Source organism: Fusarium mangiferae (assembly GCF_900044065.1).
Source record: "Fusarium mangiferae strain MRC7560 genome assembly, contig: FMAN_scaffold003, whole genome shotgun sequence".
Classification (NCBI taxonomy): domain Eukaryota; kingdom Fungi; phylum Ascomycota; class Sordariomycetes; order Hypocreales; family Nectriaceae; genus Fusarium; species Fusarium mangiferae.
In genome coordinates, this window is record NW_024573923.1 from 174,898 (window position 1) to 195,170 (window position 20,273).

A 20,273-nucleotide genomic window follows, 5' to 3' on the forward strand; every position below is an offset into this window, starting at 1 on the left:
CTTGACGTCCTCGCGCAATACCTCCCGATCGCCTTTGCCGATATCTGTTGAAGTGATCTATATGTGGCTGACTTGGACGTCATATTTCAAGAGACTAGCAGTCTTTTAAATCTTGGTTGTCTACATTATTCTTCCATGTCTAAGTATCTACAGTACCCGGCCACAACTGGCTTCTACCAGGCTTGCTCGTTGTCTTTCTACCCGTCTTCCTAGCAAGTATATAACTAAACACCAGGTCACGAACGCTACCACGTCTATCCTGCCGAGATTCTATCGCCATTTCTCTTCAGCTGGCCAGACTCAACACAGCACCTTTGAAAGGCTCGACAGTGGTGAACACCACCGTCATGACGCCGGAGACTGTCATAGCAAGAGCAGCGTACGGAGCTGCGCGACTTCTAGTCTCGTACAGATACGACACGCCCATGGCCGCGCCGTTGATGCCAACAGTGATACCGGCTGAGATTGTAAAGGGATCATCGCCACTTGACAGATCCTTTTGAGCTGTTCTCAAAAGAGGCTTCAGACTCAGACGTGAGGCTCTACCATCGGAGTCGGATACGTTGACGCTTGAATGGGGAACAAGGTCTTCTCGCCTGACGCCTAGTTTGTCGAGCACAAACGGATAGCAAAGCTGACCAAGGATTCCGTTGCTTACCACGAGGGCAGCATTCACACCGAGATTTCCACCAAGTGCTTCCATGGCCGGTTTGGCAAGTGCCAAAGTTGTGCTTCGTGCAGCGAATGCCAGCGCTGCGGGGGCGTTTAGACCGACAAGCTTCCCTCCCAGGACCGACAGGAAGACGTTTCCAGCTGCGGCTGCCGTCGCCAGGATAATAGTGAGGAAACCAGCGAGACTGAAGAGCTGTCGTTGGCATTCATATAGCTTGAAGCCCCAAATCAGAATTCCGCATTCGAGGATCGAGAGTGCAGCGTCACCAGCACCAAACCACGGGCTTCGTCCGTCCGAAAGGGGCGTTCCAGTTGCCACAGAGGTCCAAAGGACATAAAGGGGCGTTCCTCCGCTGAAATCGCGCAGGACTTTGTCTATACTGCCGTAGCCATATGCGCCCGCTTTGGCTCGGGTATATGCCGTCATGAGGAGGGTCGTGAACAGGACAGGATTCATAAGCGTGACGATCGTGTTCTTGAGCTTCAGCATGTCAGTGCAAAGTTGTGAGGCCTTGAAGGCTCGCTGGAGTCGCAGTGTGAGTACCCAGACGAACCAGAGAACGCAGCCATCGAGGATGCGGTCATCGTTAGTGGCGGCAGCTACTGGTGCTCCAATCATAAAGATGGCGAGTGACGATGCGATCAGTGGAAAGTTGGACATCCAAACGTGCCAAACCTGTGACACCGGAACCGGATCCTTGGAAACAACGGATGATCGTTGGCTGGCTGTTGCTGAGGTTGCTTCGTCCGGCCCGGATCTCGGCGGGTTTGCTACTTTTTGGCGACGGCCAAACATAGGCTGTTGTCCTTGGTCCAGAGTTGAGTCGGAGAGCCAGCTGGTTTCGATCCGAGGAAGAGTTCCTGTAGTAGGCTGCGGGAGGCAAAAGTCATCGGGCACTTGGCTAGTCATTCGCGCCACACAGCTCATAACGAGAAGCGAGAGGGCAAAGACCATGGCCCAAGAAGCAATGTTGGTTATGACTGGAGTAATGATGAGAAAAGCTTGGAGAGGTTTTTTCGTACTGAAACATACCAAAGTTGCCAATGACGCAGCCGATATCGCGGCCGTTGAGAATATCGCTCTGGTTCAGCATGACGAGAGGGATCGGAAAGCCCAAGCCAAGATGAACATTGATGAAGTCGACCTGAAATGAAAGTTAGTGCTGCCGTTACGGGGACTCGTGTTCACTTACCTTGGATTTGATGTGCCTTCCATACACACCATCGACATCAGCGAAGCACAGGTAGGCCGCAGCCATGAAGCAAAATGTCAGAACCATTCCAAAAATAGAGGAGAAGAACTCGAGATGCACAGGAGCCAACGCCCTACTCAAACCCCATATGATGACCTCGCTCATGAGATAGACGACGACGACCCAGCCAAACTCCAGCACATTGCTGGCGACAGTGATGAATCGCGTCCTCCAGAGATCTGATAGCGACATGTCTCGGGCTGCTTGAAACAGTGATTGTGGGGAGTTGATCCATGATGGCCTCGAGGGGAGCGGATTGCGAGCTTCATTTGAGGGTCTGAGACAGCGGAGGATTTCAGAAACGTTGTTTCTAATGGTAGTAGTCATGGTGCAACTGCAACTGCAACTGCAACGTCGACGTGATGAGCACAGCCAGGTTGGTGAGGGTGAAGAAGCACAAGGTCGGCGGTTTTGGAGGCGTTACACATGAAGATACAATACACCCCTTTCGCGACTTGCGGAAGGGTGACTGTTTAAAAAGGGCTCGAGGGACAAGCGAGATGTGTTGAAAAGGGAAAAGAGGGATTGGAAACGGGTGAATGAGGGAGCAGAAGTGTTGACAGTGACAAGGCCAAGCCGGCCGGCGGTTTGCACTGGCAGAGTGTATTCTGCAGTTGATGGTCACATATTCACAGTTAAAGGTCTGTTTGAAACATAGCATCGTTCTATCTGTTGACGTGTGCAGCTCTTTATGGAAAGATGATGTAGGGACCCGACATACCTCCAATCTAGATCGGCCTGTTACCGAGCATGTCTGAAGGAATTGGACCACCTTTGACCATGTAAGATTGGCTGCATGATAATATCTTGCTTGCGTAGGTTTGACACATTGAACGGGAAGAACGGGACTGCACCGCCTTGAAGCCAGACCGTCTCGTTTGAAGGGTGTTTTTCGATCTTGTATCATTCTTTTCCCGCTACGAGGGTTGTTTGACAAAACGTCATGATGGACAGGAACAGAAATAGATTGAAGCATGACCATATTCCCCATGGGGAGTTTCTGTATAGGTGAGAAATGGATATATGACGCTGGAAGAGCTGTTCAGATGGTGACGGTTTCTTGGTCACGACAGGGAGGACGATGCTGGGGGACGTGGGACAGGAGGTTCAAACGGATGAGGAGGGGGATGTATCATATATGCAGATGACGAGTGTGATGGCTTTGGGTGTTTGCTAAGCTATTTTATTTTATTTTTGTAAGCTGATATCTGAGACTTGCATAAAAGCAAGCATCTTGTCCAACAACTCTGAAGATGGCGATGCTGTCGTGCCTGGTAATGGCAGTGTATCAACAGGATATCTCCCCTGCATTAAACAACCTGAATGCATGCACAGCCGTTGCGATCTGAGGATATTTCTCTCTTCACCAATAATCGCCTCTTGTAAAGAACATCAAGATGTCCGTGGAAGCTCGCCTCATGCAAGATGCGCTGTAGAGTTGTGGCACGCTAGCCCCGCCCTCACTGGTCCTCAGGTGTACGTCCACTGGAAAAAAAGTGCCGCGAAGGGTCCAGGGGTTGTTTGACCGCCCGGGATCTTTGGGCCGACATTTAACGTCTGGGGCGTTTGTTTTGTTTGAATATGAGGCTATCTTGAGCATCACCACGACGGCACGACACAGCATTGACGTTTGAGTGAACTGATTTAGAAAGCTAATTGCTCGTATTCTTGGTTGTTTTTCTATTCTCAGCTGGGTTCATTTGTTTGAGTGGACAAATTCACTTGAGGCTCAGTACACCATCTGACTGAGTATCGTCCACAACACCAATCTCTATTCATCGCACTCAGCAACATCTCCATCTTTTCCCAGGGGCGACTTGTGTCATCATCAACACCGCTCCTAAGGCAAAACGTTGGCTGTACCACCCCATCACGGACGGTTACTTCAAAAACGCCACCTCGCTATTCCACAGGTCCAAAATGGATCTCGGTCCCAAGCACCGCGCAGAAGCCCTGCTCCTCAAGGCAGCCCGCGCGTACGGCATCCCCGCCTCCAAGGAAGACGTGCAACACGCCCTATCAGATGCTTCATTCGTCGACTGGGCGAATCTGCATCTCGCGAACGATCACCTCCTCACGGGTGATGAGCTGGCACTGTGAGTCGTTTAACGACCTTTTGTGTATCTGTTTTATGCTGATGAGGCGGGGGTTGCTATAGGTATACTGCGCTTGATAAGAGCGGGCAGGTTGACAGGTTGGCGGACCTGCATGATTTAGGGGAGGTGCAGGCGGTGAATGAGGATGATGTTCGTGCGGCGATTGAGGAGCTGAATAGGTCGACGGCTACGATATCGAAGCAGACTGAGACGCTGAAACAGCAGCGTGATGCGCTGGCGAGGTTGGTGAAGAAGCGTGATGAGGCGGAGACTCAGAGGAGGGATCTTGAAGAGGCGCGTCTTAATAAGACGAAACATGCCTTGAAGAAATTGGTGTTTGAGGTAACACAGACTAGTCCGAGATTGTTTGAGACGGGAGTTGCTAATGTAGTGTAGGTTGATGGCGAGGCACAGAGTTTGGAGTATCGTGTTGCAGACCTGGAGCAGATTGCCAAGGACTCGCGATCAAATCTTAAGAAGACGGTCGATACGGTGTTCCAGTCTGATGATAAGTTACTGTCGAGTTTGCAGAAGCTCGGATGGGAACTTGATCAGCAGGATCCAGAGGAGGAGAAGACGATTGAGAAGTTGAGGGAGACTTGTATGAGGTACTTCCGCCGCTTATCATTGTATTGATCTGTGCTAATTTGGATAGGTTGATCAAAACAACCGTTGAGACGCTGAGGACGAGACTGGACAGGATCTATCTCGAGGCTATCCTTGCAGCGGAACGCTCGGGAGATGTCAAGGCTGCTACTCAAGAAGACGTTAAAGCTCTCGAGGAAGAGCTCGAGTCGCTGTACTCGGAGATCTTGCCTGTTGCACAAATGTCTGCCGAGCAGCAGCATTTGGAACCAGCGTTGAAGGCAACGAATGCTCAGAGCGGACAGAGCATTCATCGTTCAGCAGTGGCAGTTTCTTACGTACGTGCATTCTAACCCTACATTCATCGCGTTGCTAATACTGTCTAGGTCAACGAGTGCCTCGACTATCTCGTAGAAAGGATAACACTCCTCACAGAACGTGTCGAAACTCTCAAATCCCACAACGCAGCCGCATCTTCCATCATCGCTACAGCCAAAGCAGAAGTATCTGCCTCGCTATCCCCGGAAAAGAAGAAATCTATCAGAGCCGCTATGCCAGCATCTCCCATTCGGAACCCCTCACCAATTCGCATGCGGGCCAACACAGACGGTGCTCGTCGCAGCAACAACAACAACAGACGCCGCTCATCCGGTATTCTCGACGAGCCTGCAATCGAGGCTCTTCTCCGCGATTTGGCGCTCTCGCTACCCGACGCAGAAGAAGCTTCCATCCAAGACCAAGTATCAGCTCTGAACAAAGCGTTCACCGAAAGATCTGGCAAAACCACAGATGTGGTGCGCAATGCACAGGATAGCTTTGAGACGAGCGTTACTTCTAGGTTGGACGATGCAAGGTTGGCGATTCAGCTTTTGCGTGATAGTGTATTGGCGGAGAGTCCGTTTGGGGAGATCAAGATGGTTGATCCGGAGTTTGAAGGGTCGATTGATGTGTTGAGTCAAGAGGTGGATAAGGTTAAGGAGAAGTTGGAGGGTGTTGTGGCCAAGAAGGCGTTGGCGAAGAGTGTGAAGAAGGATGAGTTTGTACAGAGATGGGCGTCATAGGGTAATCTGATGAGAGGCATAGATGATCTATTATCGTTTAATTGTGTAATATTCTTTATACATGCAGCCATGCATGGTCGATAAACATAGGCTGCGAGAATATACTATCGAGAGAATACTGCTCCAAACCTTCGTAAATATCAGCAGTCATCGAATCGCCCAGCGCAGTCTGTCGTTGATCCATTCGCCTTTCACCAACAGGGTGAACAAAAGTCGTTTGCACACTGACAGTCGTCTTGGAAGCATCAGATTGACCGCCCTGCGTTCCATCAGTCGTAGGCTGCGGTGCCACCGCGTCCATGATATCCGAGTCGATGAGTTGCCAGATCTTGGAGGGTTGAAAACTAATCATGTTGTTATTCTGGACTTGACTCGACATTGTTTGTAGCTGATGTAAAAGTTCTCGCTGTCAGGGTTAGTATATACTCCTAGCTGGGCGTGTTCTGACAAACCTTGTGTATACTCCTTGGTGAAGGATCAGGCATCGACTCTAGAAACTCGATGCATTTTCTATAATTCTCCTTTGAAGTTTCTGACACTTTCGCGTCCCTCGCATACTGGAAAAGCCACGGTATTGTCGCCGTCGCAGCGACTAAATCGCCTATTAACGGGTCATATACCATTAATCCACGATCTATACATGTTTGGACTAAGCGCGCTACCCAAGCTGAGTGAAACATAGCTTGATCGACAGTTTGTTGGAGGAACAGTCTTGGTTGGGAAGGTCGATTCGCTCTTCGGAGGGTGACGAGGTGTATGAATGGGTGGTTTAATAATCCTTGTGTTGCATGCGCTGTGATTTGGAAGAGGAGCCATGGGGCCCAATACTCTCGATGTCTTTCGAACTCCTCTGGTGTTCGTTCCGAAAAGCCCACGTTTCGAACGAAATGTACATGACCGAGTCTAGACTCGAGATCATATAGTGTATTCGTCAATTGGTAAAAATTGGAATTTGTATCAGCAGGGTTATCAGCCTTTCCGATATGCAGCGCGTGCAGATACGAGATAACGTCGCCGCAGAACGATACAGCGCGAACAGCATGTGATGTTATCCCGGGGTCTGTTCTCAAATCGTCGCGAATATTTTCTAGATCTGGCGCGTATTCTTCATCGCCTAGATATGCTGGTGGTGAGGGCTCTCTTGCGCTGCGAGGATAATCTGGTTTGGTGTGTGTTTGCGAGAGAAGGGTGAAACGAGGAGCGAAGCCTTTTTCGAGGATGAAGACACTCCAGTAACATCTGAGGCTGGCGTCGCCATGAGGGTTGTGAGGGGATTCAGAGTAGCCTGCTCCGCGGACGAGTTCGAGTCTACTAGCCGCTCCTATTGTCATCAAAGCCAATGCTGGTCTTCCTTCTGCAACCGAGTTAGAACTGTGGTGAGCAAAGAGAGCGGGGTGGGTACCGAGTATGTCACCCAGAGCAAGGAGACATAGAGCTTGTGAGATTTCCAACTGGGCTGTTCCTCGCATGGCAAGTTCAAGTACCATATCTCGCGCAGACCTCGCATGAGAGTGAATCAAGTCAGCTTCTTTCGCGCTGCTCGAATCATAAGGGAGATTTGACAGTGCAAGTGCTAAGAAGATCCATTGAAGAAACATGGGGAATCTTTCTATCCGGTCTCTCAGCCCTTCTGGATTGAAGAGAGGTAGTGGTTGGAAGTATAAACGTCTTCGATATTCTTCTACGGCATGGTCGAGTGAATCTGGCGATGGTCTTGCCTCTGTTGCTGTAGGGAGCCTGGCCGTTGTGAGCTTATTGTATGAGGAATAGAAGGGTATCTTACCAAGATACTGAGACTTCATCGTTAATGCTCACTCTGTTCAATCGTCTTGAAGCGCTTTCGACGAAAGATCCGGACCTGTTTGTATGCCTCGGGAGGGAGTCCGGAGTCAAGGCTGAGCCATTGCTCGACGAGGCAGCTTGAGGATGGCTTTACACCTGTTAGCAGTTGCAGTAACAGTAAAATATCGGTCTTTCTCACTGGATAAGCTCATATATCTCATCACCCCGATTCTCAACACTCGAAACACGATCCCTCGATCCCGGTTGCCTGGTAACTCATGAGACAAGTCATTCACCCAAGATCACAACTCACGCTCTGGAGGTCCTCCTCCTTCGCTTCACAGTCTCTCGATTCCTGGGTAGATATTCGCAGGGCTGATTCAATCGCTCACAAAAAGAGCACACAGGTCGTTCCCCAGTACATCTCGTCTTCTTCCGTCTGCTCCCGGATTAGAAAATAACCCTTGTAAATACATCATACGACTCACCGACAGCTCTCGCACGCACGCCGGACGGAAGATTCGGGATTGCCTGTCATTATCAAGTCGACAGTGGGGCTGGTGGACAAGCATTCAGAAGAAGTATATACAATATGTAGTTGGAATGAAGAGGACGAGACGCGGATTCTCCGTGCCCACCTTTACAGGGAAAAGTGCACGTGACTCAGTTTGGAGAAGCTTACGGATGACTCCGAGATACTGGCTTCTTAAATATTAAAAAGATACCGAATTCCAGAGCTTTTCCCTTGAACGTATCTCATGATTCGGGGAGTTGATCTAGTGATAGCGTTCTTAGTGAGTCGTTGACCGGAGAATTGTCGTGGTAGTGTTCCGTGCCCGTTGGTGAAGAAACGGTGAAACACGATTGGTCAATGCCTCTGGACACGGAGTTTTAGACCAATTTTCCGTCTTGGACATCGACTTATACAAGTCGCTTGTCTACTATAAGACGGGCTGATTGTTTCTTTCTTTCCATTCTTTAGACTGCTACTTGTTTTTATCCCTAGTACCTTCTTATCTCAACATCACCATGACTTCTAGAACGCCTGCATCAAAGAATGAGCCCATCGTTATCGTGGGCGCTGGTGTCTTTGGCCTTTCAACTGCCCTCGAACTCAAGAAGAGAGGTTATCAATACGTCACAGTGCTCGATCGATATCTCCCACCTGTGATAGACGGAAGCAGTGTTGATATCTCACGTGTTATTCGCGTGGAATATGCTGATCCTTTCTACGGCAAGATGGCTACTGAAGCCCTCGAGGGCTGGACGGGTCAATATTCACAGCACTACCACCAGTCGGGCTTTGTGATGCTCACTGATGCTGGTGGGAACTCCTTTGTTGAGCAGAGTAAAGAGTCGAACAAGACTCTTGGTGGAACGCTGGAGGAGTATGAGAATGCACACGATATTCGAAAACAATTTCCTGCCGTTCAGTCTCAGCTTGATGGCAAGAAGGCGTACTTCAACAAGACTGGTGGTTGGGCGGATGCCGAGTCTAGTATACAACAACTAGCTACAGAGTGTTCTCTTGCTGGTGTGTCGTTTGTCACAGGCCCTAGAGGGAGAGCTTTATCTCTACGTTACAGCGACAAAAAAGTCACTGGCGTCAACGTCGCCGAAGGTGACACTATCCCTGCTGCACAAGTCATTGTAGCCACTGGAGCGTGGTCAAATAGACTACTCCCTATCAGCCACGCCTCATCTGGTTCTGGACAGCCAGTTGGCTTCATCCGTCTCACTCCCGATGAAGCAGAGAGACTCAAGGGCATGCCTGTCATCATCAATCTCAGCACCGGAGTCTTCGTCTTCCCACCTACGCCGAAGACACATATTCTTAAGATTGCTCGTCACGGCTACGGATGGGCTACTGAAGTTGAAGTAAAAGATCCTCTTGGACAAACTCGAATGGTATCATCTCCTAAACGAGATGGAAACAACGCCACGACCAATTATTTACCAGCAGATGCATTGCAAGCTCTTCGTGAGGGACTACAAGATCTCGTACCAGAGGTTGCAGACCGGGAGTGGTTGAGAACACGACTTTGTTGGTACTCTGATACACCTGAGGGAGACTTTATCGTGGACCATCATCCTGTTCGCGAGGGTCTTTTCCTTGCTACGGGTGGTGCTGGACAGTGAGTTACCCATGAAACCTAATGTGAAGTTGTACTGACAATTATGCAGCGCTTTCAAATTTCTCCCTGTGCTTGGAAGATACATTGTGGACTGCTTTGAGAACAAGGCTTCTAGGGAGCTTCGACACAAGTGGAGGCTACGAGCGCCAACTGGACAGGACATGGTGAAGCAGGGTGATGGTAGTCGGGGCGGCCCTCCTTTAAGGAAGTTGACAAGAGCTGAGCAGGCCAAGCTGTGAAAAGAATAGATGTATTGGTTCGTTTGGAACGATAGACTGCTAAGATAAAGGAGAGCATACACCAAAACCGAAGCCTCATCACTGCCTGTGAGCCACGATCGGTGGTCTTTGAGCTTCGAGTGATTTTGGTTCGTGCCACCACAATGGTTATGCAACATGAAGCAGTGTGCCAGTCATGATCAGGGACGAGCCCATGGCCATGGGCGCATGCAACATCGTACACGGTTCGCATATCACATACTACATACCACATAGAACAATTAAATGTTTCAAGCATGCTGAGAGACCTAGTGCTTGTATACGAATTACGTGTCACGCCTACGTTTACGCATGGCCCCTACGATGGTGCTTTGGTGCTGTATTATGTGGGATATGGACATATGTGTGACATGTAATATCCCAAAATTCGGTGACTGGACTCGACCCCGTCACCGGCTGTGTCTGACCACTCACGACTTTTGTGATGGTCTTAGCCAAGAGGAGCACATGTGAAAGCGTTCTTGACAGTTCCATGGTCATACTGGTCGATCTGCGGATGATGTTAGTTGATGTTGCATAAGACGTTTGTGTGAGTTGGCTTACAATATCGATGACGGCGGAGTAGGTTCCAGCAACCAAGAAGACAAGGCCCATGATGAAGATGATGGCGTTGACAACGCTGGAAAGGATGTTCTTCTTGCTGTACCACTTGCCTTCTCTCAAAAGCATGAACCACATTACTGCAGGCCAGTACAGAGTGAAGCCCGAGTTCAGCAAACTGGATGTGATAGCGATCAAGTCGCTGAAGAAGGGAATAGCCTCTGCGATGACGAAACCGATCCAAGTGAAGATGCTGATGAGAAGGAGCCAAGAGATCCAGCCCTTAGGGGTATTGATATACTTGGCGATGGAATTCTCATAGATTCGACCGTGGATATAGCGCACAGCGACAGTCGTGTTGATCGAGCCGCTGATGAAAATAACTGGCAAGGCCACGCCAAAGGCAACCTTGGCAACAGTGTGGCCTGCAGATAGAAGAGCTGGAGATTTAACATCGACGCCAACGAAGGAGTAGATGAGAGCACCGGTGAGAGTATAGATAACAATTTCGATACCGCCGAGCGTCCAAATAGCCTTCATATAGTCGGTGGGCGTGTGCATTTCATCCATGAAGCTGAACTGCGAGATAGAGAAGCTGTAGGCGAAGAAGATGTTGCAAAGTGCAATAAAGGCCTGAGCAAAGGTGACATCAGGCTTGGGCCAGGCGGACCAATTGGCCGGTTCAGGTGCATCGGAAGCTCGAATACCAGTCGCGATGATGGTGACTCCAATAGCTGCAATAATCGAAGCGAAGTCGATATAGCCCAGAATAGCCACCTCTGCGAAACTAGGAGGCACAGCAAGAAGCAGCAGCAGAACAGCAGAGATGACACCCCAGACAAGACTGCAGATGTTACTCTCAGTCAAAGTCGCAAAGGCGATAGTCCCCGTCAAGCAATGCGACGCCGTGAGGAGCAGCAACTGAAGCGTAACCATGGCACCAAAAGCCTCAGCACCCCAACGTCCAAACATGAGTCCTCCCGCAGCAGGGTAGTGCTCGACATGCGGATACCTAACCTTGACCTGCCCAACGATATACGACGTGTAAATCGCAATGAGCCCAATGCCAATCGAGCAGATAACGCCCGCGACCATGCCCAGCGTCGCAAAGGCGCCGGGGATGGAGAGCGAGCCGAGCGCGACGGCCTGGACGATGAGGACGATGGTGAGGCGCTTCCAGCCGAGACGGCTGAACTTGGCCTTGCCGTCGAGGATCTTGCGCTTCTCGAATTCGGTTACTTCGCCGACCATTTTCTCGCTGGTGGAATCGTCATCTTGGGCGATTGGGGCGGAGAGGATGTTGTTGTCCTGGGCGCCCTGGGGCTTGTCCTTGTTTTTGCTGGCGGTGGAGGCCGCGGGGGTGATGGAGGAGGTCATTGTTTTTTTTATGAGTGTAGCTTAGTCTCCCATTGTCACACAGACGGTTTTATTTGGTGAACTCGTCAAGAGATTCAGAGAGGATGAATGAGTATGAGGATGTGAGTGAAGAGGGACTGGACTGTCTTTGTAGGGCCACGGTATATGACTCCCCTTCAGCCCGACGTCGGACGGGACGTGGAGACTCCATATTGAGCCATCTGGATCCATGTGAGCAGAGGCGAGAATTCAGAAAAAGTTTGTCAGTCCATGGCAATGGCATGTCATACGAAAAGCCATGACCAGGTCAGTCTACGATCCATGATGGAGTACAAGTGGATCATTCCGTGGTGTTTCTAGAAGGATTAGCAAGTAAACCCTTTTTAAATGTCCCTAATTGGTTAAAATGATGGGGCTCAATAATAGCCGAATCAGCTAACATCGATAGCTCAACAACATCACATTTTTATAAGACTTTTCTCGACAGTCTCTACCCATTCGACTTGAGTTACTCATGAAAAGATGACAATTTCAGGATGGCAGTTAGTTACTCCCGTCATTCTTAGTAAAAAGAAATACTTATTTGGCTAGGGAAGCTTGTCAAGGTCCCTGAAAGAGAAAAAAAAGCTGATCGTCTTTTGTGGATTCTGTTACTCAAAAGTCGGTCCATTTTACCTAATCAACCTGGATTCAAGCGGAGGCACCGAGTCAGAAGCTTCAGCGAGATGGGCTGTCGCCCCCTTGAATTTTGATACAGAAAAGACGCGGAGCCGAGCCGAGGGAAAGGAGAGGTGCCGGCGGATGTGGAGGAGATTGGGAAGTCTAAACTTTATATGGTGATTGTTGCATCAAGTATCGCGGCTTATAACTATGGTGTTGAGCTACGATGCGCTGGAACACGGATATAGACGGCTCTATTCATTGCAGTTTAAGAGCAGTACGACTCCAAATAGAGTTTTTCATTGACATCTTATTGGCCATTACGCTTCTGCTCGGCAAACCGTTTGTATGCTCGTCTTAGAGCCGCGTTCCGTAGCCGCCGTACGTAATGAGATCCCTCTTCATTTCGCATGCTGCACTTCCCCAAGTTTTCTCCAGATGATCTGCCAACTCAAGCATATTCCCCCACGTTGAGTTCTTTTGTTCGCATGGCCCGCTATGTCTAACAGACCATCTTAATGAGGCAGCTGTTGAGGCTAGACTCCTTCATTACGTACAGGAGGTCTCCGTGGATATCTGGGGTCCCATCCACTTCTTACGAACAAGCCGGACTGTGTTAAACATTGCCTGCTTCAAGCAAGACCTTCTGTGGTGATATAATACTCGATAAGCTGAGCACGGCATCGATGCGGTAAATTATCTATGTCTTTTGTCTTCAATATCTCGTTATCATAAAAGCCTAAGCTTGATTGACAATCGCTGGCACCTCTTCCCTCTTGGATCACCATATGCTTTTTGCATCTCCTCACCCGATCTTCAACACCAATGTATTTCGATGAAGTAGACTGCGGAAACTCCCCTAAAAGCTTCTGCCCTCATCTGTAGCATGGTACCCATTTCCATTCGTGAACCTCTCCTCTTGACTCACCACCAGCTTCGGGAGTCCAAACCCAACACCAAAGAAGACAAAGATAGCCCACTTCCATCGGAAAGGGTTGATAACCACACAGAAGAAGAACCACCAGATCAACTCCAAGTAGGTAAAGAAGTCGAAAGCGGGAGTTGGACTGGTAAGCTTGAGTGTCTTGGTCATATCGATCCAGCGCTGCATCCAGAAGGGACTAGGTCGAGAGAACGGATCCATGAGGAACATGAGAAGGATTCGAGTGTAGATACCAATGTGCCAGTTTCCGACGGTGCCGATAGCGTTGACATATGTGCAGTTGATGGCTGAGACCGAGGGGTGAGTGGGTGGGAAGGTCTGGAGATACCAATTCGGCGGTGGGTAGGGTTCCTCGAAGCAATCCTTGGGTAGGAAAGAAAGAGAAGGTCGCTTGAAACCAGTAGCCATAACGACAATATCAGCATCGATGACTTCCTCGTGACCAGGACCACCTTGCGGCACACCCTTGGCGCGTCGATTAACTTGAATACCGCTCTCGACGAACTCATCGATATCACAGCGAACCCATTCAGCTCTACCCTCGCGCAGCTTGTCCATAATATCAGAGTTAACCATAGGTGTCTCCATGAACAAACCGTGGCTCTTATCGGGCGCAATATCCTCAAGATCTCTGTAGAAGAACTTGCGCAGAAAGAACTCTGGGATAAACGATAAAACTGTCTCCTGGCCAAAAATGTTGAAGCTCAGAAGTGTATCGACGACCATGCTGCGAGGAATGATCCACTTGTCTGAGCGTGATAGAATAGTCGCTTTGGCAGCATCTTCTGTGAAGGCAAACTCAAGCGCTTCAACAGCAGAGGCACCTCCGCCAATGATGGCCATTTTCTTACCCTTCACATCCTTTCTAATAACAAGTCAGCGGGCTGGATAGTGAGTTGGGAGGCCGAGTGACATACCCAGTGAGTTCGCTAGAGTGGTAAATAGGACCTTTGAAGTTGTCCATGCCAGGGATCTTTGGCATCTTTGGCGCGCCACAAGTTCCGACCGCAGCAATGACACCGCCAAAGCGTCCGAGGGAAGGGTCGTTCACAATCCATCGTCCCTGGTCATCTTGGTAAACGCGATCAATTTTTGTGTTGAAGCGCGTTCTCTCTTTGAGGCCATAACGCTCCCAGAGCTGTCGGACCTGGCTGAGAATTTGCTGACGGTCGGGATACCCACGATTCCACTGAACAGAAGGATGGAATCGATACATCAACGAATGGATCTGAAGCCCAGACGTCTCATTGACTCTCTGTGTTTTATTAGCGTTAAAATAATTATAAAATCATAGCGTAGTGAAACTTACACTCCAAATACCACCAACATTATCCTTGGAGCCAGCTTCGAAAATCACAACATCAAAGCCATGGCCAATACAATGAGCCGCACTCGTAACGCCCGTAATTCCCGCCCCAATGACTGCAATCTTAGGTCTATTGCGCCCAATCCTCGCGTTTTCACTCGGTGGCTTCGGCGAGAGGAGTTTGTCCGTGAGCCATTGGAAGATCTGGAAGAAGAAGAGAAAAGGATGGAAGAGGGGGTTGACGAGGCCAGTGTCAGACGCCATTGTAATTGAAGAATATAACTACAATCAACAATTGAGGTTGAGGTTGAGGTTGAGATTCGTATTCTCATAAATATCTCGCGTTGTCTTTCATGTGAAAGCGAAACATGACGTCAATATTTCACATGCTAATTTAGAGGCCTTGACAATGACGAGTCAATGATTTCAAGGTCAATTCAGGGCGGGATGTTCTAGTTAGTCTAGTTAGTGCAGTGATGTGATGTGATGCGTGAACCCACAGACAATGGCTGAAACAAGAATAAATCACTTCATTCCAACCTCTTCCCGCTGTTTTGTTTACTCCAGTCCTTGTCTATACCAGTCAATCCAGTTCGATTGCTTTTCTCTCATAAAGGCATCTTAGCGCAATTAACTTGGAGCTCATCCACTCTTCAAGCTACTCACGTTCCTGAATTTGATCAATTGAACGATAACTACCAAAAATGGAGCATCCAGGTAAGCTTCCTTTAGATATTGCAGACTGTAATATGCTCACAAAGTATAGTCAAGGAAATTGGCGGCGTTATCAAGTCGCTCACTCAGGGCAGCCCTGATGTTCAAGAGTCGACTCTGAGAGAATATTTTCTCCCCAATGCGTCATTTTCACACCCATACTGTCGTGTTCCTTCTATCTCGAAAGGACAAATCCCTTTAGCAGGAGGTCTTGAGTCTATTCAGTTGATACTAGCCATCTATCGGTGGTATCGTACTTTGAGTCCACACATTGACCTCAAGGTCGATTCAGCAGGTCAGTCTCCCGTCGTCTAATGGTTGATTGCAATTGCTAAATTTTCTCAGCATTTGATCAGAAGAGTGGTCTTCTATATGTCTCCATCCGTCAGACGTTCGCGCTCTGGTTCATCCCTCTGTACAAAGCACCTGTGAAGCTTGTGTCTGTTCTACAGCTTACACAGCTCTCACCAGAGTCATCATCAGAAGATGAAGAACTAGAGGATAGCAAGCCGCGTCGACAAAATCCCCGCTACTACATCGCCAGCCAAGAAGATCTTTATCCAGTCAATGACTGCATTCAGTTCTTGTGCCCTGGCCTCGGTCCCTTCCTATGGACTATTTGGCAGCTCTACAGCACTTGGCTGTGTGTCATGGGATCTTTGTTGTTCTTGCCTGTGTACTTTCTGCTCAACGGCACACCATCGAAGACGAAGAAGAGAATTCCCAAGTTTTAGCTTGGACCTTGGCCAGGTTTGTGACGGAATTTTAATCTGGGATTTTATGGAATACGCCTTATGACACGACTAATGACGGCGTATTGAGTTATTGTAATGGGTTTGGGGTAATCAAGGGCATGGGCGTTTTTGTTTCGTGATCTTTGTAGATGTTCGTACAGCTCAAGAGCTACTAGAAAATAATGGAAGCATTTGCTTCCGCGCAACATCTATGATCGAATACAGTATGGCGATGTGTAGCTCATCCGAGAGCAAGCAGCTGTATGTCACATTTCTCAATAAGAGCCAACACGGGACGCGGAGCCCTTGGAGACTCACATGCATTTCACATAAAGGCTTTTGGTACTGGCCGCTATCCGAGTCTTCCGTGGCACTCTGGCTGCCTTATCAAGCTGTTGCTGTTGTCTTAGACATGCCGAGGCTGTTGGTCCTGAATAGAGATATTACCATGGCAATCAAGGTCAACTCAGGTGCCCATAGTTCGACATCACAGTCTAAGGAGAATATAAAAGCAAGGTCTCAGGCAGCATCCAATAAGGTGTGTACGGAAATGAGTTGGTATGTCAATACACGGCACAACCAACAGCCTTGTCTGTACACGAGCCAGTTAAGACATGCACAAACAATCCGACGCTGTTGCACACGTTTTGTTGTTGAAAAGTTGAATTGTACCTCGCTATCTTTGACTGGTCCTAATTTTTTCTAAATGATTCTTCCGTTAAGGTCTAGATTCTATGCTCGTTGACCACAATAGCATCCGCATGCTTGGCCAATGCCAACAGCCTGCTCTTTCGGGCTCGAACCAGCCGGCGCCTCCTGTTCTCGACACTGTTAAAAAGTGTTTATTACCTCCATGAACGTCTCTCTGATCGGACTCGGCCGATACCATACCATCCTTGGAGTGTTAACATGCTCTATTGAGCGGCGCGGCGCTTATAAGATAGGAAATTCTTCACTTCGCTAGGGCAGCAACCTTCTATTACTCTTTGGGTCCGTAGGTAATGACTGTTTCCCGGGTGACTTGAATACCATTGACGCTCTGGCTGCGCTTGGTAGAGAAACTGGCCAGAGCAGGTTTCGGCTTGGCGGATACTGGAGGTACTTGATCGGCTGAGCTGTTAACACTCTCGGTATCCATTGCACCGTCTGACTCGAGAGCAGTAGTGTGCTCTGGTATCGCGGGACAAAGCCGTGTCTCATCTTCTTGAGGGTTCTCGCCACCAAATTCTCGTCTGTGAGGCATCTCGTATGAATCGTTGTCGAGAGTATGGCTTTTTCTCTTTTCTTGACTGTGCGAGTTGGACTTCTTTGAGTTCTTCTCCTGCGAACGAAGGCGAGGATGGATGAGGAAGGGAACGTATCGCACGCAGAATGGCTTGAGCGCGGGGACAGAAACACAGACGAGGCTGGTGTTGACCTCAATGAAACTCAGGATAAGCTGTCGTGGAAGGGCCCAGGTGTAGTCGGGTGCTTCCAAGATGGGAAGAGTGATGGTAGCCCTCCTGATTGTGACGACAATGATGACGCCTCCAGTTGCGAAGAGAACAGCAAGTGAGATCTTTTGACGAGTGGGGATCTGAAGAGGCTGAACAATGCGGATCGGAAGAAGAAGAACGAATGTATCGATGACAACACTGCAAATGACCAGGAAGATGACTAGAACATCCATGCCAATACACTTCCCTTCGATAGTGAGATCCCATCCTGCAGATACAGGCTGGCATCGAAACACGACGAGGCAGACGTAGACAAAAGTGTATGAGCAAACAAGAGCCATCAAGACATGGACGGCTCTACGGACGAATCTATCGGGAGATATTCGAAGATAGAAGCTGAGGACAGAGAGTTTGGCGAGACTGATGCTGGCGGCATATGTGAGTGTGGCTCCGATACTCGTCTGCCAGAACTTGGGAACGTATTCGGCCACTGGGATATCCCACATGTGGTTTCCAGCACCAAGATTGAGGACTGTCACTGTTAGATACTGTAATATCGAGAGTGAGTATAATACATACGTGTTAATGAGATGCCGAGAAAGATGAAAGAGAAACAGAGACCAGCTATGCACAAGTCTAACAACTCAGTTAGTTCTGCTCCCAAGAGTGCATGTTGAACAAGACATACAGTCATCGGTGCCTAACACACTTTTAACCACATATCTCCTCGTAAAGACCCTGAGAATAACAATAATCGAAGCAATGATCGTCGTCGTAACACCGCAAGGAATAACTCCGCTCCCACTGCTCGGGGGATTAACAAGAGTTCTCGTCTGTCCCGCCGGCGGCTCCATGAGAAATCCCGAAGGATCATGAGCAAGAGGCGCCATCGTATCTCGACTCAAAGATATTAGAAGAATAAAAAAGAGGCTTATGAGCAGTCACTAGGTGAGGAGATGACCGTGCAGAATACAGTCCCTCTTCCATGATGATGGGACATGCAGAGGAACTTATATCTTGGAACAAGGAGCTGGGATGTAGAAAAGACAAGATGACAAGGTTTACTCCACCACTACTGCAAGACAACAGAAAATCTGATATCCTCCCGAGTTGATCTCTGTTCCTTTTCGCAAATGTTGTATTCTTCTAGCAAACAAGCCGGGGGATCCCAAGTGGAAATCGTTCGACTCAAAGTGACGACTCAACTCTACTAACAAAGTCGCATAATGGATATAAGAAAAAGTAAAACCAGAGGTAAACTTTTAGAGACGTCTCTCTTTTTTTTTTTTTTTTTTTTTTTTTTTTTTAATTTTTACTTTTGCTTATTCTCGCTCTTCATGCGGTTCTCATTCTAGCGCGTCTGATAATACCCCTGGCCTTGAGGGTCCCGGAGTCCCCCTCCAGACCCGCTCGTGGGGAAAAAGAGAGGACATTCTCGTAGAGGACCCTTGTCTCTTGTCGCCGTTGAGTATTACTTGTGGCTTTTGATAGTGAAGAAAAGCCATGAAGAAGTTGATTCAGTATTAGTGGTCTCATTGTCCGAGAGCCGTTTGTTGAGGCGTTTGTCGTCTCACCGGTGAAAGAAAGCCGCATATGTACCTCGCTCTGTAGTTCGTTGCAATTGAGGCCTGCAATCACTGTTGCACAGCATAATCGTCGACGTCTATTCTAGGTGTATCTCACGTGAGTACCGGTGTGTTAACCAGGGCCTCGAGTACGGCAAGGGTTATTTCATGACGCATTATACCCACTGTGTCTATATACCGTTGGGAGGAGGCCGTTGTGGAGGATGTAGGCTATTCAAGCGAGAATCTTACTCAAAGGATACTAATACATGCCTGCCGACAATGCAGTTTCTTTTTCTCTTGAAGGGGAGTTTCGCTGATCTTATCACTGATTGATATATTTTCCATGGTTTCGCTCCTGTTTCCTCTTTAGTGCTTTACCAATGATCTTGTCGTGATGAACCCCGTGGAGTCACAGATGACGAGATGACATCCGAGCACAGGTACATTGGTACAGATCGTTGAAGATACATCACGACAATCTTTAACATCCGTGCTTCTACGGTAACTACAACCAACATCAAATTCCGGAACCGATCGGGACGCTCCAAAAAAGACAAGACGAAAAGCCTCCGGGTGGCTTGCTCGTCTAGACCTCAATCTCTCGTCCGCGGAAGAGTCTTGTTGACGAGAAATTCTCATCGTCAGTTGACATTTCGTCAGACCACAGATTGTTAGGATCCGCAATTTGGGTAAAAAGTGACAGTTGGCGATATTGCTTTTTTGCGAATACTCTACGAGACCCTTGTTCTGGGGACTAAGCATTGACACACTTGTCGTTGAATGGGTCTTGGGCTTGATCGCTCGAGATACCGTGCTTGTTTCTTGTTTAAAGTCGGTATCTAAAGAGTGCATGCGAGACATTGAGGTTTTGTGTATCCGTATGCAGGTCTGCAGTTGTGTCCGAGTTATCTCCACTTACACGGGGAAAATTCAGGAACGAAATGCAGCTTACACACGAGTCTTCCTCGTAGCCGTCTGTAGATTATCATACTGAGGTACTTGTGTTTTCGTCAATATTACAGCTCAATTCTTCAGCATGCTATTGCTTCTCTCGAGACAGACTCGAGACCCATCGTTCTCCAAGGTCCTTGGCAAAGTGAGTTATCACAAGTTACAACGGGACCGGTATCAATATTCATTGTCAGAACCACAAT

At 48.6% G+C, this 20,273-nt stretch overlaps 8 protein-coding genes across 8 annotated transcripts; 3 read left to right on the forward strand and 5 right to left on the reverse strand.

The window, feature by feature from the left end:
• Positions 1 to 286: 286 nt before the first annotated feature.
• FMAN_05032 (uncharacterized protein) lies at positions 287 to 2,252 on the reverse strand (the record flags this gene model as incomplete). The annotated part of the gene is made up of 3 exons (XM_041828189.1): positions 287 to 1,653; positions 1,706 to 1,817; positions 1,866 to 2,252. 3 exons carry the CDS (start codon positions 2,250 to 2,252, stop codon positions 287 to 289), a joined length of 1,866 nt encoding a protein of 621 aa, XP_041679076.1.
• A 1,593-nt stretch (positions 2,253 to 3,845) lies between these two features.
• FMAN_05031 (uncharacterized protein) lies at positions 3,846 to 5,667 on the forward strand (the record flags this gene model as incomplete). Its single annotated transcript, XM_041828190.1, has 5 exons — positions 3,846 to 4,021; positions 4,084 to 4,363; positions 4,418 to 4,629; positions 4,677 to 4,944; positions 4,993 to 5,667. The coding sequence occupies 5 exons, from the start codon at positions 3,846 to 3,848 to the stop codon at positions 5,665 to 5,667; spliced, it is 1,611 nt and encodes a 536-aa protein (XP_041679077.1).
• A 55-nt stretch (positions 5,668 to 5,722) lies between these two features.
• On the reverse strand, positions 5,723 to 7,987 carry FMAN_05030 (uncharacterized protein; the record flags this gene model as incomplete). The annotated part of the gene is made up of 6 exons (XM_041828191.1): positions 5,723 to 6,073; positions 6,120 to 7,404; positions 7,451 to 7,597; positions 7,649 to 7,717; positions 7,763 to 7,888; positions 7,938 to 7,987. The coding sequence occupies 6 exons, from the start codon at positions 7,985 to 7,987 to the stop codon at positions 5,723 to 5,725; spliced, it is 2,028 nt and encodes a 675-aa protein (XP_041679078.1).
• A 491-nt stretch (positions 7,988 to 8,478) lies between these two features.
• Positions 8,479 to 9,823, forward strand: FMAN_05029 (uncharacterized protein; the record flags this gene model as incomplete). Its single annotated transcript, XM_041828192.1, has 2 exons — positions 8,479 to 9,584; positions 9,634 to 9,823. 2 exons carry the CDS (start codon positions 8,479 to 8,481, stop codon positions 9,821 to 9,823), a joined length of 1,296 nt encoding a protein of 431 aa, XP_041679079.1.
• Positions 9,824 to 10,292: 469 nt separating this feature from the next.
• FMAN_05028 (putative neutral amino acid permease) lies at positions 10,293 to 11,779 on the reverse strand (the record flags this gene model as incomplete). The annotated part of the gene is made up of 2 exons (XM_041828193.1): positions 10,293 to 10,352; positions 10,406 to 11,779. 2 exons carry the CDS (start codon positions 11,777 to 11,779, stop codon positions 10,293 to 10,295), a joined length of 1,434 nt encoding a protein of 477 aa, XP_041679080.1.
• A 1,498-nt stretch (positions 11,780 to 13,277) lies between these two features.
• On the reverse strand, positions 13,278 to 14,931 carry FMAN_05027 (uncharacterized protein; the record flags this gene model as incomplete). Its single annotated transcript, XM_041828194.1, has 3 exons — positions 13,278 to 14,226; positions 14,279 to 14,616; positions 14,671 to 14,931. The coding sequence occupies 3 exons, from the start codon at positions 14,929 to 14,931 to the stop codon at positions 13,278 to 13,280; spliced, it is 1,548 nt and encodes a 515-aa protein (XP_041679081.1).
• Positions 14,932 to 15,371: 440 nt separating this feature from the next.
• Positions 15,372 to 16,115, forward strand: FMAN_05026 (uncharacterized protein; the record flags this gene model as incomplete). Its single annotated transcript, XM_041828195.1, has 3 exons — positions 15,372 to 15,384; positions 15,434 to 15,676; positions 15,727 to 16,115. 3 exons carry the CDS (start codon positions 15,372 to 15,374, stop codon positions 16,113 to 16,115), a joined length of 645 nt encoding a protein of 214 aa, XP_041679082.1.
• A 979-nt stretch (positions 16,116 to 17,094) lies between these two features.
• On the reverse strand, positions 17,095 to 18,441 carry FMAN_05025 (uncharacterized protein; the record flags this gene model as incomplete). The annotated part of the gene is made up of 3 exons (XM_041828196.1): positions 17,095 to 18,083; positions 18,131 to 18,187; positions 18,240 to 18,441. The coding sequence occupies 3 exons, from the start codon at positions 18,439 to 18,441 to the stop codon at positions 17,095 to 17,097; spliced, it is 1,248 nt and encodes a 415-aa protein (XP_041679083.1).
• Positions 18,442 to 20,273: the final 1,832 nt, after the last annotated feature.